Here is a 16,409-nt window from a genome sequence, read left to right as displayed (position 1 = left end):
TTCTTGACACACTGCTCACTTAACCCGGAAGCCAGCCGCACCAAATGTGTCGGAGGAAACATTGTCCAACTGACGACCGAAGTCAGCTTGCAGGCACCCAGCCCACCACAAGGAGTCGCTAGAGCACAATGAGACAAGGAAATCCCGGCCGGCCAAACCCTCCCCTAACGATGCTGGGCCAATTGTGTGTCGCCTCATAGGTCTCCCGGTCACGGATGGCTGTAACACAGCCTGGCATCAAACCCGAGGCTGTAGTGACACTTCAGCACTGCAATGCAGTGCCTTAGATCGCTGCGCCACTCAGGAGGCCAGAACAGCTAGCAATAAATTACCTGTAAAAGTCAATCATGCTTCAATACGCAATCAGAATGAATCCCAGCGCAAATGAAAATGTGACGTCAACAATTAGCCACGAAACGTCCATAGATATACTTGCCACGATTATTAATAATATTATGGTCATTCTGATTTGAAGACACACTATGGAAGTTTAGATGCTAATTGTTCATGTCAAATGTGTACTTGATTGTTGGCTATATGGCATATATATGAATACATTTCTTATTTCATAAAATGACAAACATTTTCAGTTTCATGCAAGCATTGTATGCTTTTGCTCCTGAGTGTGGGGAGGTGTGACCCTTTATGTTTCATGTTACATAATATACGCCATACAGCCAGCATTCATATACAGTATATGGAAGTTTAAGGAAGTTTAGTCATGTTTACATCAAATTTTGACTTGAATGTTGGCTGTATGACAAATATGTGGGAAGGTGTGCCCCTTTCTGTCCAATGACATCATTGCTGGACATGTTTTATGCAAGTCAAAATTTGGTCACACTTCAGAATAAGGAACACATTTTAAGGTACTATGTCCGTATTAGTCCCGTTTCTTGTGTATCTTGAATGAATTAACAATTAATATGTATTTTTTATGGCTAACAATGATGTTATTAATGATTGACCAGTAAATTGACTTACAGTATAATGTTTTTATAAGACAATACTTAATTAAGGCCTAATACATGACTAATAACATAGAATAAATACTTATTAGCTACGTATATACACACTACTAAGTAGTGGCTAATAGGTGTACCTTAAAATAGTGTTACTGTGTTTTCTTGTCAAGTTGCTGGTATTATAATGTGTCCTTAAAAAAATAGATAATTTGAATGGTAAAGTTATGTGATACTCACAACTCATCCTGTGGTATGAACACATTAATTAATGTAACTATACTTAAGGTGTCAATACACACTCTATGAGGGCATATGACATGGTTATGACACCCATCATTTCATTCAATGTATTAATGTGACACAGAGGTTAGTAAATTACATAACACCCTGTTATAACATCTGTATGTAGACTGCATGTACTAACATATGACATAAGTTGTCATGCAGGCTATATGATAGCAGTTGTTATTAACAGTTGACATTGGAGCATATGACAACAGGATGAACAGTCATTTTTAACAGTCATTATAACCGGTTTTATAACATGTCATGATGTGACTGAAAACTATTGAAACCTACTTATGACGGCTTATGACAAACGTTATAATGTGTTATATATCTGTTTAACGTCAATTATCTAAAACGCGAAACTGATATTTTATGTTGTGCCCGCCATCGGTTGAGACACAACATGCGTTGGAATACAGGGTTGGTGTCATTCTGGAGCTGATAAATGTACTAAAATGGGAATAAAATTGACATGTCAACTTTTAAATGGTACCACAAAGATGGTTGGAGGTCCACACATCGGGGAATTTTGACTTTACATTTACATTTAAGTCATTTAGCAGACGCTCTTATCCAGAGCGACTTACAAATTGGTGCATTCACCTTATGATATCCAGTGGAACAACCACTTTACAATAGTGCATCTAACTCTTTTAAGGGGGGGGGGGGGGTTAGAAGGATTACTTTATCCTATCCTAGGTATTCCTTAAAGAGGTGGGGTTTCAGGTGTCTCCGGAAGGTGGTGATTGACTCCGCTGACCTGGCGTCGTGAGGGAGTTTGTTCCACCATTGGGGTGCCAGAGCAGCGAACAGTTTTGACTGGGCTGAGCGGGAACTGTACTTCCTCAGAGGTAGGGAGGCGAGCAGGCCAGAGGTGGATGAACGCAGTGCCCTTGTTTGGGTGTAGGGCCTGATCAGAGCCTGAAGGTACGGAGGTGCCGTTCCCCTCACAGCTCCGTAGGCAAGCACCATGGTCTTGTAGCGGATGCGAGCTTCAACTGGAAGCCAGTGGAGAGAGCGGAGGAGCGGGGTGACGTGAGAGAACTTGGGAAAGTTGAACACCAGACGGGCTGCGGCGTTCTGGATGAGTTGTAGGGGTTTAATGGCACAGGCAGGGAGCCCAGCCAACAGCGAGTTGCAGTAATCCAGACGGGAGATGACAAGTGCCTGGATTAGGACCTGCGCCGCTTCCTGCGTGAGGCAGGGTCGTACTCTGCGAATGTTGTAGAGCATGAACCTACAGGAACGGGTCACCGCCTTGATGTTAGTTGAGAACGACAGGGTGTTGTCCAGGATCACGCCAAGGTTCTTAGCACTCTGGGAGGAGGACACAATGGAGTTGTCAACCGTGATGGCGAGATCATGGAACGGGCAGTCCTTCCCCGGGAGGAAGAGCAGCTCCGTCTTGCCGAGGTTCAGCTTGAGGTGGTGATCCGTCATCCACACTGATATGTCTGCCAGACATGCAGAGATGCGATTCACCACCTGGTTATCAGAGGGGGGAAAGGAGAAGATTAATTGTGTGTCGTCTGCATAGCAATGATAGGAGAGACCATGTGAGGATATGACAGAGCCAAGTGACTTGGTGTATAGCGAGAATAGGAGAGGGCCTAGAACAGAGCCCTGGGGGACACCAGTGGTGAGAGCACGTGGTGCGGAGACAGATTCTCGCCACGCCACCTGGTAGGAGCGACCTGTCAGGTAGGACGCAATCCAAGCGTGGGCCGCGCCGGAGATGCCCAGCTCGGAGAGGGTGGAGAGGAGGATCTGATGGTTCACAGTATCAAAGGCAGCCGATAGGTCTAGAAGGATGAGAGCAGAGGAGAGAGAGTTAGCTTTAGCAGTGCGGAGCGCCTCCGTGACACAGAGAAGAGCAGTCTCAGTTGAATGACTAGTCTTGAAACCTGACTGATTTGGATCAAGAAGGTCATTCTGAGAGAGATAGCAGGAGAGCTGGCCAAGGACGGCACGTTCAAGAGTTTTGGAGAGAAAAGAAAGAAGGGATACTGGTCTGTAGTTGTTGACATCGGAGGGATCGAGTGTAGGTTTTTTCAGAAGGGGTGCAACTCTCGCTCTCTTGAAGACGGAAGGGACGTAGCCAGCGGTCAAGGATGAGTTGATGAGCGAGGTGAGGTAAGGGAGAAGGTCTCCGGAAATGGTCTGGAGAAGAGAGGAGGGGATAGGGTCAAGCGGGCAGGTTGTTGGGCGGCCGGCCGTCACAAGACGCGAGATTTCATCTGGAGAGAGAGGGGAGAAAGAGGACAAAGCACAGGGTAGGGCAGTGTGAGCAGAACCAGCGGTGTCGTTTGACTTAGCAAACGAGGATCGGATGTCGTCGACCTTCTTTTCAAAATGGTTGACGAAGTCATCAGCAGAGAGGGGGGAGGAGGGGGAGGAGGATTCAGGAGGGAGGAGAAGGTGGCAAAGAGCTTCCTAGGGTTAGAGGCAGATGCTTGGAATTTAGAGTGGTAGAAATTGGCTTTAGCAGCAGAGACAGAAGAGGAGAATGTAGAGAGGAGGGAGTGAAAGGATGCCAGGTCCGCAGGGAGGCGAGTTTTCCTCCATTTCCGCTCGGCTGCCCGGAGCCCTGTCCCTGACTTGAATGGGAATATTTTTTATTATGTCAGCCTTCCATAGGAAATCTGTTGCAATCATATAGTAAATATAGATAATAGAATAGACATTCCCATTTTAAGTTGACATTCAACGTGGGTGGACCAGTGGCCATCTTTGTGGTAGTAATTGAAAGTTACAATTTAAATTCAATTAAAATTTAAATGGTGAACCAGCTAAATTGCAGAGATCTGAAGGGATAGGTCCATTCTATGAATCTCTATGATTGAAATGACAACCACCCTGTATTCAAGACCATGCTGTGTCTCAAACGATAGCGGGCACTACACAAACACCCCAGATCATGTAAATTAGGGTCTGAGCTACAACATATGTGAAAATGAAAAATAAATCGGAGTTTACACGTTTTAAGATAATTGACATTAAAGGTTCTAAAATTACAAGTTTTATTTAAAATATATATTAACACAACATGTAAAGTGTTGGTTTCATGAGCTGAAATTAAAGAGCCCAGACATTTTCCATATGACAAAAAGCTTATTTCTCTCAAATTGTAACGACTTTCGTCGGTGGAAAGAGAGGAGGACCAAAGCGCAGCGTGGTATGTTTCCATATTTATTGGAATACTTTTTCAATACGAACAAAAACAATAAACAGACGAAAACCAATGAAGCTACAGTCCTGAACTAGTGAACATAGAACACATGAACGCACGAACAGGAACAATCACCCACAAACCAATAGTGAAAACAGGCAACCTAAATATGGTTCCCAATCAGAGACAACGTAAAACACCTGCCTCTGATTGAGAACCATATCAGGCCAATAAGACAAACCTAACCTAGAAACATAGAACATAGACTATACCCACCCAGCTCACGTCCTGACCAACTAAATAAAGACAAAACAAAGGAAATAAGGTCAGGAACGTGACACAAATGTTGTGAAGAAATGTGTTATTTTCCTGTTAGCGAGCACTTCTCCATTACCAAGATAATCCATCCACCTGACACGTGTGGCATATCAAGAAGCTGATTAAACAGCATGACCATTACACAGGTACACCTTGTGCTGGGACAATAAAAGACCACTCTAAAATGTGCATTTTTGCCACACAACACAATGACACAGATGTTTCACGTTTTGAGGAAGCATGCAATTCTCTGTTGCCAGAGAATTTATAAATAAAGTAATAATAATAAAGCCCTTTTGTGGGGAAAAACTCATTCTGATTGGCTTTGCCTGACTCCCCAGTGGGTGGGCCTTCCTCCCAAGTGTGTGGCCCTGTGCCCTCCCAGGCTCACCCATGGCTGCCCCCCTTCCCAGTCATGTGAAATCCATAGATTATGGTCTAATGAATGCATTTCAATTGACTGATTTACTTATATAAATTATATAAATGTATATAATTTATAAAACTTACATACATTTCCTTATATGAACTAACTAATTAAAATCGTTGAAATTGTTGCATGTTGTGTTTGTATTTTAGTTCTGTATAGTTTGTTTGTAAGCTTTTAAATTATATCAAACTCAAATGTTAATCTTTGTGGGTGATGAAGGCGTGGATGTCTCATGGTATCATGGGGTATGCAAAATGGGTGAACTTTGAGCACCTCTATCTCCGGAATGTTTGGGAAATTAGGTTTAAAAAAAGTAACTTTCTGACCACTTCTACCGTTGGGAAATATGTATAGAAAATGTTGTTCAAATCAAAAGGGCTGCGGTCAAAAAGTGATTGAAATCAAATGGAATGACTCTTTTGTTTGTGAATGTAGTCATTGCCAAGCGACGTCAGAGTGTCTGAGATCTGAGAGCTGTTTAATCTTGTAGTTGTCATTGGTTCCAATCCCCTTGCCTACACTTCTGCTGCACATTAGCACTCATGGTTAATTAGATGCTTCTTTATAGAATGTCCTGTGAATAAAATGTACTCACTTGCTGTGTTGTTGTCAAACTGTTTCTAATTCTTAAAGAGGGCTTTTGTCTGTATTGCTGCAGAATCCTTATTTTGCCTTCTTACTGTAGTTTATCAGAAACACAATTTGTGTAGGCATTGTACTATTTGAACTATACTGGAGTCACAAGATCTGATTTGTAAAAAAAAAAACAATGTTCAATGCCCATATAATACTTCCAACCTTGGGTCATTCGTTGCATTTCAAACATTCTGTACACTCTTCACATCTCCATGTTTTACTCTGTTAACACCCATTTAATCCTCTCTTGGAATGCTGATTGAATGGGGTGAACACAGAGAACACAGTGAATCTGACAGTTTTTGCTGTCAGCGGTTCACGTTGACACCCACCATTGTACTGCGAAGCAAAAGCCATGACACAGGGTTACAAGCGGCTCTGACAGCTATCATATGTTCCCTATCATTAATTGTGATATTACAGTAAGATGCAGTGAGAATGTGTACACATCCAACACTGCTGAACACCCAATAAATAATGTATCATAATTTCATGCCTTGCTTTTTGAAGGAAGAGCAGTTTGCACTGAGTATACAAAATATTAAGAATACCTGGTCTTTCCAGGTGAATCTAGGTGAATCCATCTATGATCCCTTATTGATGTCACTTGTTAAATCCACTTCAATCATTGTAGATGAAGAGGATATTTTTAAGCCTTGAGACATGGATTGTTTGTGTGCGGTGAAGGTGAATGTGCAAGACAAAAGATTTTAGTGCCTTTGAACGAGGTAGTAGGTGCCAGGCGCACCAGTTTGTGTCAAGAACTGCAACGCTGCTGGGTTTTTCATGCTCAACAGTTTCCTGCGTGTATCAAGAAAGATCCACCACCCAAAGGACATCCAGCCAACATGACACAACTGTGGGAAGCATTGTGGAATTGTGGAATGCATCCCTGTGGAATGCATTCGACTCCTTGTGGAGTCCATTCCCCAATTAATACGTAGTATTAAAACGTCAAATTTCGAAGTTGCTCCAAACGTAAAATGTGAAAGGGTTTTTGACACCCTGGGTTACTTCTCCCCCCTGCTCAGTGTCATCCTTTATTAATTCCGAATGCCTTAGTTAAGAGTTAAGGTTTGGGATAGGGTATCACTACCACTGGGATCGAGCACGCGACCCTCGGTAGGACTATGCTGAGCAGGAAGAGTAACCCTGCGACCCTCGGAAGGATGATGCTGAGCAGGAGGAGCAACCCAGGGTGTCAAAAACACTTTGGAATGTGACATTTGGATCAACTTGAAAATTGTCCATTTGGACAAATGTGGATAAACATCAGAATCTGAAGTGAAATTGGTAAAACTGTGAGATCTTCTTGGCCCACGTACATGCATTCAAAAGCAGACCTATCAAATAGCTTTTAATGAATAATCATATCAATGGATATAATCATTGAATTAATGGCTGCAGCAACGGTCACTGTTGCTGCATAACAAATTAGGCCTAATTAGACAAAACAATCAATGAAGTCGTGCAAACGACCATTTTTTTCTTTCTTCTCAGATCTACAGTATAGCTGATTGTTTTGGGTATGCGCAAACTCAACATTTAATTTCATGTTTAAAGTGGTCACGTAGTGATGTAACTGATTTGAAAATGAATTGTGACGTTGTTTAGATTAACAATAAATGTGAAGTCTCTCAGTCAAAAAATTGAATGACTTGAGTGGCTATACATTAGTATTTCAATTACAAGAAGAGGAAATGTTCTATTCTAATGAAACTAATCGTGGTTCTGACTGAAGGCCTGTATACTCAGTAGCTCACCAGGACCAACTTTGGAGATCTCTGCTCTGTACATATTCAGCTTAATTAACACTTACTGCCAGTTTCATTAACTGCAACATGGAACAAACTTTTACAGCAAGGGTAGTAGTAACTAGTTTAAGAGAAACGGGAGGATGGTACTGTTGTCTCTGCCCGTCTACTCGGACTTCTTTAACTTCATGAAATAAACTTGAACATTGATTACAACAAAGACGACTTAGTAACTGCATACCAACAGAATGGCAGTTGACTAATGAATCTAGTGGGGATTGCTGATGGTCTACAATCTACAGATCATAATGGGAATCCATAGTCAGTTATTTATCCTGTCAGATAAAATGCATAACCAATTTTTCAGAACAAATATGATATGATGAGAGATTGCAAAGTGAACGAAGACTCACTGCACTAAAACAATCCTATAAGGCTGCATTTCTGGACAGAGCAAAGGTTGTTGGCCTTTTGTCAATAGAATTAACTTTTGTTATACTGCTGAATATTGTTATTTTGCTTTTCCTTAGGTAATACTTCAATCACATACATTAACCTTTAGCCTTAGATTTGCATTGCACGTTTGTACAGAAGTACAGTTCTCCAATTGTTTTGATATCTGTCTGCAAATACTGTCAGATACACCACTGTAGCTGTACTCCCACCCTTCCCTTTCTTGCTCTCCTCTGTCCCTGTTTAGTATGCAGTGGAAGTGGAAATGGAATTATGAGCGTTATGATATTCCTCCACTGAAGTTCATTGAAGGTTAGGCATGGAGGTTATGATCCAAAAATCTGTCCTGAATTTAAATCACGTTGTTTGTTTGTTAGGCTTCTCTCTTTTTCAAATACATGGTTCGACTGGGCTTTTCCACAGGGCCTGGTAACCGGAGAATACCAAGGATATACAAATCGGACTTGGCGTAGGTTCCCAGTGTAAATGGGAAATTTGCACATGTGCTGACATTTAAAGCAATGTACCATGGTAATTGTGACAGAATTTGTTTGTAAAATGCTAAGCATATGTTTCATTTCCATAGAATGCATGAATCACTTCTAATTAAGCCTCGTGTGTGTAATTTAGTGTTAAGTGTGAATAAAATGAATTTATGAGCAAACATTTACCACCAATCAATGGACACATGCGCAAGTATAGTTAAAATATAGGGTATAAACTCACTGAAAATGACAATCTGCGACTGGTATATCCATTTCTAAATGATACATACTCATTGATTCTTGAAGAATGTTACTTATAAATACCGCATGAGCTTAGTTCAACTGTTGTACCCCATCAGATCCCAAAACATAATCTTGTTTTACTCAATTGTTAGTCCAGGGCTTGTCTGGACTAACAGTGGAGTGCTGCATCAGATGACCTGGCCTCCACAATCACCTGAACTCAACCCAACTGAGATGGTTTGGGATGAGTTGGACCGCAGAGTGAAGGAAAAGTAGCCAACAAGTGCTCAGCATTTGTGTGAACTCCTTCAAGACTTTTGGAAAAGCATTCCAGGTGAAGCTGGTTAAGAGAATGCCAAGAGTGTGCAAAGCTGTCATCAAGGCAAAAGGTGGCTACTTTGAAGAATCTCAAATATATAATATATTTTGATTTGTTTAACACTTCTTTGGTTACTACATGATTCCATATGTGTTATGTCATAGTTTTGATGTATTCACTATTATTCTACAATATAGATAATAGTACAAATAAAGAAAAACCCTTGAATAAGTAGGTGTGTCCAAACTTTTGACTGGTACTGTACATGATAATTAAGTATATCCTATGTAACTTCATCGTTCTTACATTACACTTGATTCTGTATAGCCTTTGAACCAGTTCATAACACAGAAATAAACACATTTAAAATGACTGGTAGTTAATGACAGGATGTGCCTGGTTACAATTGTTTTCACCAGGTCCTAGTCTATTTATCAACCCTGTTATTACATGTGGATTCAATGGTAGTGGTACCTTGTACAGTAGTTACATGTAACAAGGTCATATTTTGGTTTGAGTTATTAACATGGTAACTCACAGGTGACTTTCAAACGTGTCATTACAAAACATTAGTTACACAGTGGAACAAGACAATGTGTAATAACATCAGTAGTTACACAGGTGGAATAACCTTCAGTAAGTGAATGTGTAATTACACAGTCCTTGTTCCAATTGTGTGAACTGATTCCACATCAACCCTATTATGTAACTACTAGATTATTAACACGGTTATTACTGTGATAGTTGCATAGTTATAGGGGCAACTTAATGTAAAGTGTTACCCCCCAGACTCCTAGGAAATAGTGGTGAAGAGGTTCTGGAGTGGAACTTTGTGGGAGGTCTGTTAAGTGGGTTTTGAACTTCTCAATTCAACACTCTTACACACTTACCTCTGCCATAATTAGAGGTTATGAGAAGCTATATGAAAAGGAAACTTGTTGAACACACTTCTGCCATCCCCCTTCAATGCAAAACCTCAAGGAATATGTTATCATGCAAGATGCATCTACTGTCAATGAGTATTCCTGCCCAGATTAACAGAGGAACAATCTTCAACCGTGTACATTACTTGTATTGGTGTGCCACTCTCCAGAGATAGAAGTCTATTGTGGATGTATAGCCTCACTGAGAGCTATCCTCTCTATGAAGTCAGTTATTTTATCAAGATCCTGGTGATCCTGGTGATTCAAATACTCAAGGGCATAGTATTGGTCTGAAACAAAAGCATGCCCATCATGTGGGTCCCCAGCCACAGTGGTGAAGAACATTATATTGTATAAGAGTGCCCAAGGTCTTACTTTATCAAAAATGTCATACAAAAGCCACATCCTCACACAATATTATCAGTCAGACATATCAGTCAATGAGTATCACTCGTGCTTTACAATAGAATGAACACCATGGACCACTGTAAAAATATGCTGGAATGCTTAACACTCATCCTCTTCTCTCTCTGTTTTCTCTCTTTATCTCACAGATGTACTGTGGACAGCAAGGTATCGCGGGTGGCTTGGCTCAATCGCACCACCATTCTTTATGCGGGCACTGACAAGTGGTCTCTGGACCCTCGCGTTGTCCGAATGGACAACACACCCGTGACAGAGTACAGCATAAAGATCCAGAACGTGAATGTACACGACGAGGGGCCCTACGTGTGCTCCATCCTCATGAGCAACAAACCCAAATCGTCCAAAGTGCATCTCATTGTTCAAGGTACTGCACTTTTTCTTCAGTCAGATTCAGCCCATTTTTCATAGTTCTCTTGGGGTTTGCGATTAGAGTTTAGTCAAGTTGTCATCTAGACTTACAGGGCTGATTGATATCACTGTCTTTGCATGGTAGTCAGACTTTAGTGTTGAATTTACAGATGCAATATTTCAAACTCGTGGCTGTGATCGTTTTGACTTAACCGGTGGGGAGGTATGATATATAAATAGAAGAAAAACCTTTGCCAGGATGATGTAATTAACTGGAACTCGCCAAACGTGACTCCCTTAGATTAATTGGGATTTAATCTAGGTTTCATTTCAGATCGTTGATAGGTATTGATTTGGGGGCACAGCAAGTTGGATAACCGTGCCCCAGTTTCAGAGCAAGGGCTTGCTAAATCAGCTGTCGATACCTGGACTTTTGTTATAATTTACAGTGAAATCAATTTCCCTTACGCTCAGTTTCCAAAAACAATTAGCACCACTGCCCTTTGTCGGGTTTTGAGGTACAGATCATGTAGACACACTCATTTAACATTGAATTAAAACTGAACATGATAAACTCACGATGACAGGATCTTGCATTTAGAAAGGGACCAATGCTACAACAGACAATAGTATGCAATCATAAAACAACTGATAACTGCTGGACTAGACATAATTTGGCAATAGCTATTTCTTGCTCAAGAGTCACCAAGGATTGTTTATTGTCCTGTTTGGAAATGGAACATTTTGCTAAGAAAACAATGTATTATCTGTTATTCATTAACCTTTTGAATTTAGCCCTGACACTAATTACAGGAAACATTTCTAAAATAATAGCCAGTGCATTTTATTTGAAAATATTAGATGTTCCCTAATTAGCAGTGGCATGCAGATTAAAACAATTGTTCAGTCTGTAAACCCAGAACAAATTGTTTTTTCCAACTGTAATTAACAGATCATTGATGAGAATGTCAGCTACACTGTATGATTACTCTTCATAATATATAATGAATATATTATTGTTGTTTATTATTGAAGCTTGATTTACAGATTGATTTAAATGCTACCTTATTATATTTTCACACTTCACTATCAGATTGTAAAGGTGCTTGTTTTAAGATAAAGAACACGGAGTGGCTGCGGATCCGACATTTTCTCTGACCTTTTTTTCTGAGCGCTGAAGGTCCCAAACCTTCTGCACATGTCCGGATCACTTACTGCGCATGACCAGAGAAAATTTCCAATGCCTCGCAAAGCAGGACACCTATTGGTAGATGCGTAAAATAAAACACAGGCATTGAATATCTCTTTGAGCATGGTGAATTTATTAATTACACTTTGGATGGTGTATCAATACACCCAGCCAATACAAAGATACAGGTGTTTGTCGTGTAATCAGACATGTCTATACGTGAGTAAAATAACTACCAACGATGTATCTTTATGAAGGCAAATGTATTGCTAACTTGATGTTGCTTCACATTACAAGCCACATGAGAGAGTGTGATGCTTTCCTCATGAACCCCTACATTCCCACATGCCCTCATTAGTATATGGCCAATCAGGATGCAATATGCAAATAACACCATAGTATCCTTCCTAACTCAGTTGCCGGAGAGGAAGGAAACCGCTCAGGGATTTCACCATGAGGTCAATGGTGACTTTAAAAAAATTACAGAGTTTAATGACTGTGATGTGAGAAAACAGAGGATGGATCATCAACATTGTAGTTACTCCACAATACTAACCTAAATGACAGAACAGAAGGAAGCCTGTACAGAATAAAACATATTCCAAAACATGCATCCTGTTTGCAACAAGGTAATACTGCAAATATTTGACAAAATCAATTAACTGTTTGTCCTGAATACAACATGTTATGTTTGGGGAAAATCAAATACAACACATTACTGAGTACCCCTCTCCATATTTTCAAGTATGGTGGTGGCTGCATCATGTTATGGGTATGCTTGTAATCGTTTTTCAGTATAAAAAAAGAAACAGAATGGAGCTAAGCACAGGCAATCTTAGAGGGAAACCTGGTTCACTCTGCTTTCCACCAGACATTGGGAGATTAATTCACATTTCAGCAGGATAATAACCAAAATCACAAGGCCAAATACACACTGGAGTTGCTTACCAAGAATACAGTGAATGTTCCTGAGTGGTCGAGTTTGACTTAAATATACTTGAAAATCTATGGCAAGACCTGAAAATTGTTGTCTAGCAATGATCAACAACACATTTAACAGAGCTTGAAGAATTTTGAAAATAATAATGGACAAATGTTGCACAATCCAGGTGTGGAAAGCAATCTCTTACCCAGACTTATCCAGAAATACGATGCCAAAGGTGCTTCTACAAAGTATTGACTCAGGGGTGTGAATACTTATGTAAATGAGACATTTCTGTATTTCATTTTCAATACATTTGCAAAAATGTCTAAAAACATGTTTTCACTTTGTCATTATGGGGTATTGTCTATAAATGGGTGAGACAAAAATCAATAACATTAGAACCACAAACGGCCACTGATGTTTGATTTTGTAAATGTAAAAAAATAAGGCAAAAGCTACGTCCTACTCCTTCCCTGACTTTTCCTAAATGTTTGTATTTTACATTGCTCATTTGTCCGATTTTTGATAACACAATCAGAAAAGTATTTAGCCTTTTTCCTCTTTTTCCCTAAACCTATTGCCAACTTAAACCGCCAAAATGACGTGATGTGGGACATTGGTACCTAGCCAGGTGCTAATGCGTCTCTCTCTCTCCTCACTGAATGAATGACAAATGGATGAATGGGTGATAATCCTGTACTTTACTTCACAATTGAATTTAAATTAGACCTAACTGAATGATAAGGAGGGTGAAGAGGTTGATTTAATTTAGGAAGATAATATTGATGAGTTTGTGTTATGCCTATATATCAGCTTTGACACTCATGTTTATAGCAAATAATGTGGCCGTGCTCCATGTGCGTTGATATCATTCTCTTTTAAGTTTTACTTTGTAAAAAGAAGCTGTTATGGGACCGTTTTAATTACTATGACTCTATTACTAGTTGAATGTATTGTAAGGGAAACTAAAACATGCTTACATGTTACAGTATTCCTTTAGAATAATGCAAAACATATCCTTGACTCTATCCGAGTTGATGAGCGAAGGGAAGCAAACGATGCCAGCCCACTGAATGAATGACAAATGAATGAATGGGTGATAATTGTGCACGTTACTTACAATTTAAATTAGGCCTAACTGAATGATGAATAGGTTGATTTAATGTACAACAACAATAGTGTAATGATGAGCTTTAGTTATGCCTATATTTATCAGTGTTAGTGCTCATGTTAATAATTTCACTGTGCGCCTTGTGGGTTGATACCATTCTCTTTTACGTTTTACTTTGTAAAAATAATCTGTTACGGGACTGTTTTATTTACTAACTCTTTTACTAATCATATTTATTGTAAGGGAAATGAATATGTTGCAGTAAGCCTTTAGAATAATAAAAAACATATCCTTGATTCTATCCAAGTTGATGAGCGGGAAACAACTATTTCAGTCAGCTTGCACATCGAAACTACACCTGAACTATACCAAAGTTGTAATTGACAGATGCAGGGAAAGGAGCATCACTTTATCAAATCCTCCTTCAGAGTCACATGCAGGTAAAATGTTTCTGTATAGTACCAGAAGCAGCATATTCTGCAGCTTCTGTGGCACCTACCTTTGTCTAATAACTCAACATTCAAGAGGTGGCACTTTATTTCCAAATGTCACTTTTCCAAGAATATCTGTGCTGTCCATGCGTTCAGCACATGACCACTCACCCGGCGGCATTAATCTGGGTACTAAGCAAATACTAGTAACATAATAAACTTTAAGTATGCTATTCTGTTTTCTTTGAAAAAAAAATTCTTATTTCCACAATGTTTCTTTAGACCTGCCAAAAATGAAATTATAATAGACCTCTTTGTGATGGACTTCAACTTTCAACTTTCATTTTTACTTATAGCCTAGAGTAACAAACTACAGAAAATGCTGTAATGTTCTTTGAAATAATAGTTATTTACTATTATAATGTTCCCTAAGACCTTTATAAACACAGCCAAATTATTATTATTCTAATAGCATGTATGAAATGTATTTATTAGACCTTTAGAATGTTTGTGTCATTTGCTTGAAGTGTCGAAAATTCAGCTTTCGGCCTACGTTTTTCACTAGGACTTGTAGAATTATACAAAACATATCATTGATTCTATCTAAACAAATAACTGTTGTTGTTATATTTTTACATGGATATATTTCCACAAATATTTATTCAGGCAATTCATGCTTTACAATTGTTGATGCACTATTTATCAAACGTTGGTGCTTATGTTTTGGCACCTTGCAGGTTGATATGCATCTGATGCTAAAGGGAACGCCCGGCAACGTTCTCAACGTTCTCTAGCGGGTACTTATAGGCTGAAAGACCAGGCAGTTTTAATGTTACTCCATTTTGAATTCAGGCTTTAACAAAACAAAATATGGAATAAGTCAAGGGGGATGAATACTTTCTGAAGGCACTAACAGAACTGAATATAATAGCATAGTATAACGTTGCTCTAAGACAAAAACACCACCACATATTTCTCTCATGTGGCCAAAATTCAACAGCGCACACTGCTAGGCAAAATACACAGGTAGGCTATGTTACAGTTGAACCGAATCTGCTCTAAAATTCACTCACTGTACATCATTCAAAACAACACTTTAGGTTATTTTGAATCAACACTGTATAACTCAAGACGATCTAAATGCATATCCCCATGAAACTGATGGAGAACAAATGGTTGGAAGGCTGCATGGACGTTTGACCGGGAAGAAAGGTCCTGAAAGGTCGGTTCCGCAGCCACTGCCTAAAGAAAAATAACTCTCACACAAGGAATCAGCTTTCCCAACCGCTGTGTTTTCTGATGGCAGACCTTCGCCTGTACTTTATATGCGTCCTAAACGTGACCCTCTCAGATACTGCACAACTCTTAAGTTGGTGGCTACAACATGGCTGAACTTGTCGGGGGGCTTTTATTGTATGAACCAAAGGGACTGCAATGGAGAGCAGCGCTCTGAGGAACGCTATGTGAGAGCAAAGGTGACTCATGGGTGCTAGGACATTTTAATATTTAATATTTCATGCTGTGTTTAGCCATGAAATGCTTCACAGATGTTTGTTTTTTTAATCACATTTCTCTCCGCACCACCTTTTCTGACATCCTGCCTATTTATACACCACAGGGAAGAGGTAAGAGTAGGATTGTTCTTGTCTCGTTCATAATTACTGTATATATAGATCTTATGCTGAGTTACATTAAAACGTGTTTTTCTGCAAATGGGTGTTTTTATCCAACTTTTAAACCTCTGTTGGTAAAGACTATTTTGGATTATAATCGGCTTAGATATTGCTGTAATGTCAGTGCTACATCTATTTTGGTTGAGAATGACGCCAACTGGAAAACCATATCTTTGCGAAAACCTGCATGCACTTCCAGAAACATCCATCTGTGATATCGATCAGAAGTAATTCAATAGGGTATAAGTAACAAAGGAGAATGTACAGGAGCCCCAGACAGAAACCTGAAACTTGGATTTAACCTCAAACTTTTAATTTTGTAG

General features: G+C 39.7%; 1 protein-coding gene across 2 annotated transcripts in view; it reads left to right on the top strand.

Annotated features, from left to right (window-relative positions):
* The window catches only part of LOC139530495 (opioid-binding protein/cell adhesion molecule homolog), a 399,357-nt gene that overhangs the window by 265,948 nt on the left and 117,000 nt on the right, over positions 1-16,409 (top strand). For both annotated transcript variants that reach the window (XM_071326987.1, XM_071326982.1), the window contains one exon: positions 10,538-10,773. In XM_071326987.1, coding sequence (XP_071183088.1) covers positions 10,538-10,773 — 236 coding nt within the window. The remainder of the gene's footprint in view (positions 1-10,537; positions 10,774-16,409) is intronic.

The sequence above is a fragment of the Salvelinus alpinus genome, chromosome 1 (genome assembly GCF_045679555.1).
Source record: "Salvelinus alpinus chromosome 1, SLU_Salpinus.1, whole genome shotgun sequence".
Classification (NCBI taxonomy): domain Eukaryota; kingdom Metazoa; phylum Chordata; class Actinopteri; order Salmoniformes; family Salmonidae; genus Salvelinus; species Salvelinus alpinus.
The sequence above is the reverse complement of the archived record's forward strand: the minus strand, read 5'-3'. Positions and strand labels throughout refer to the sequence as shown.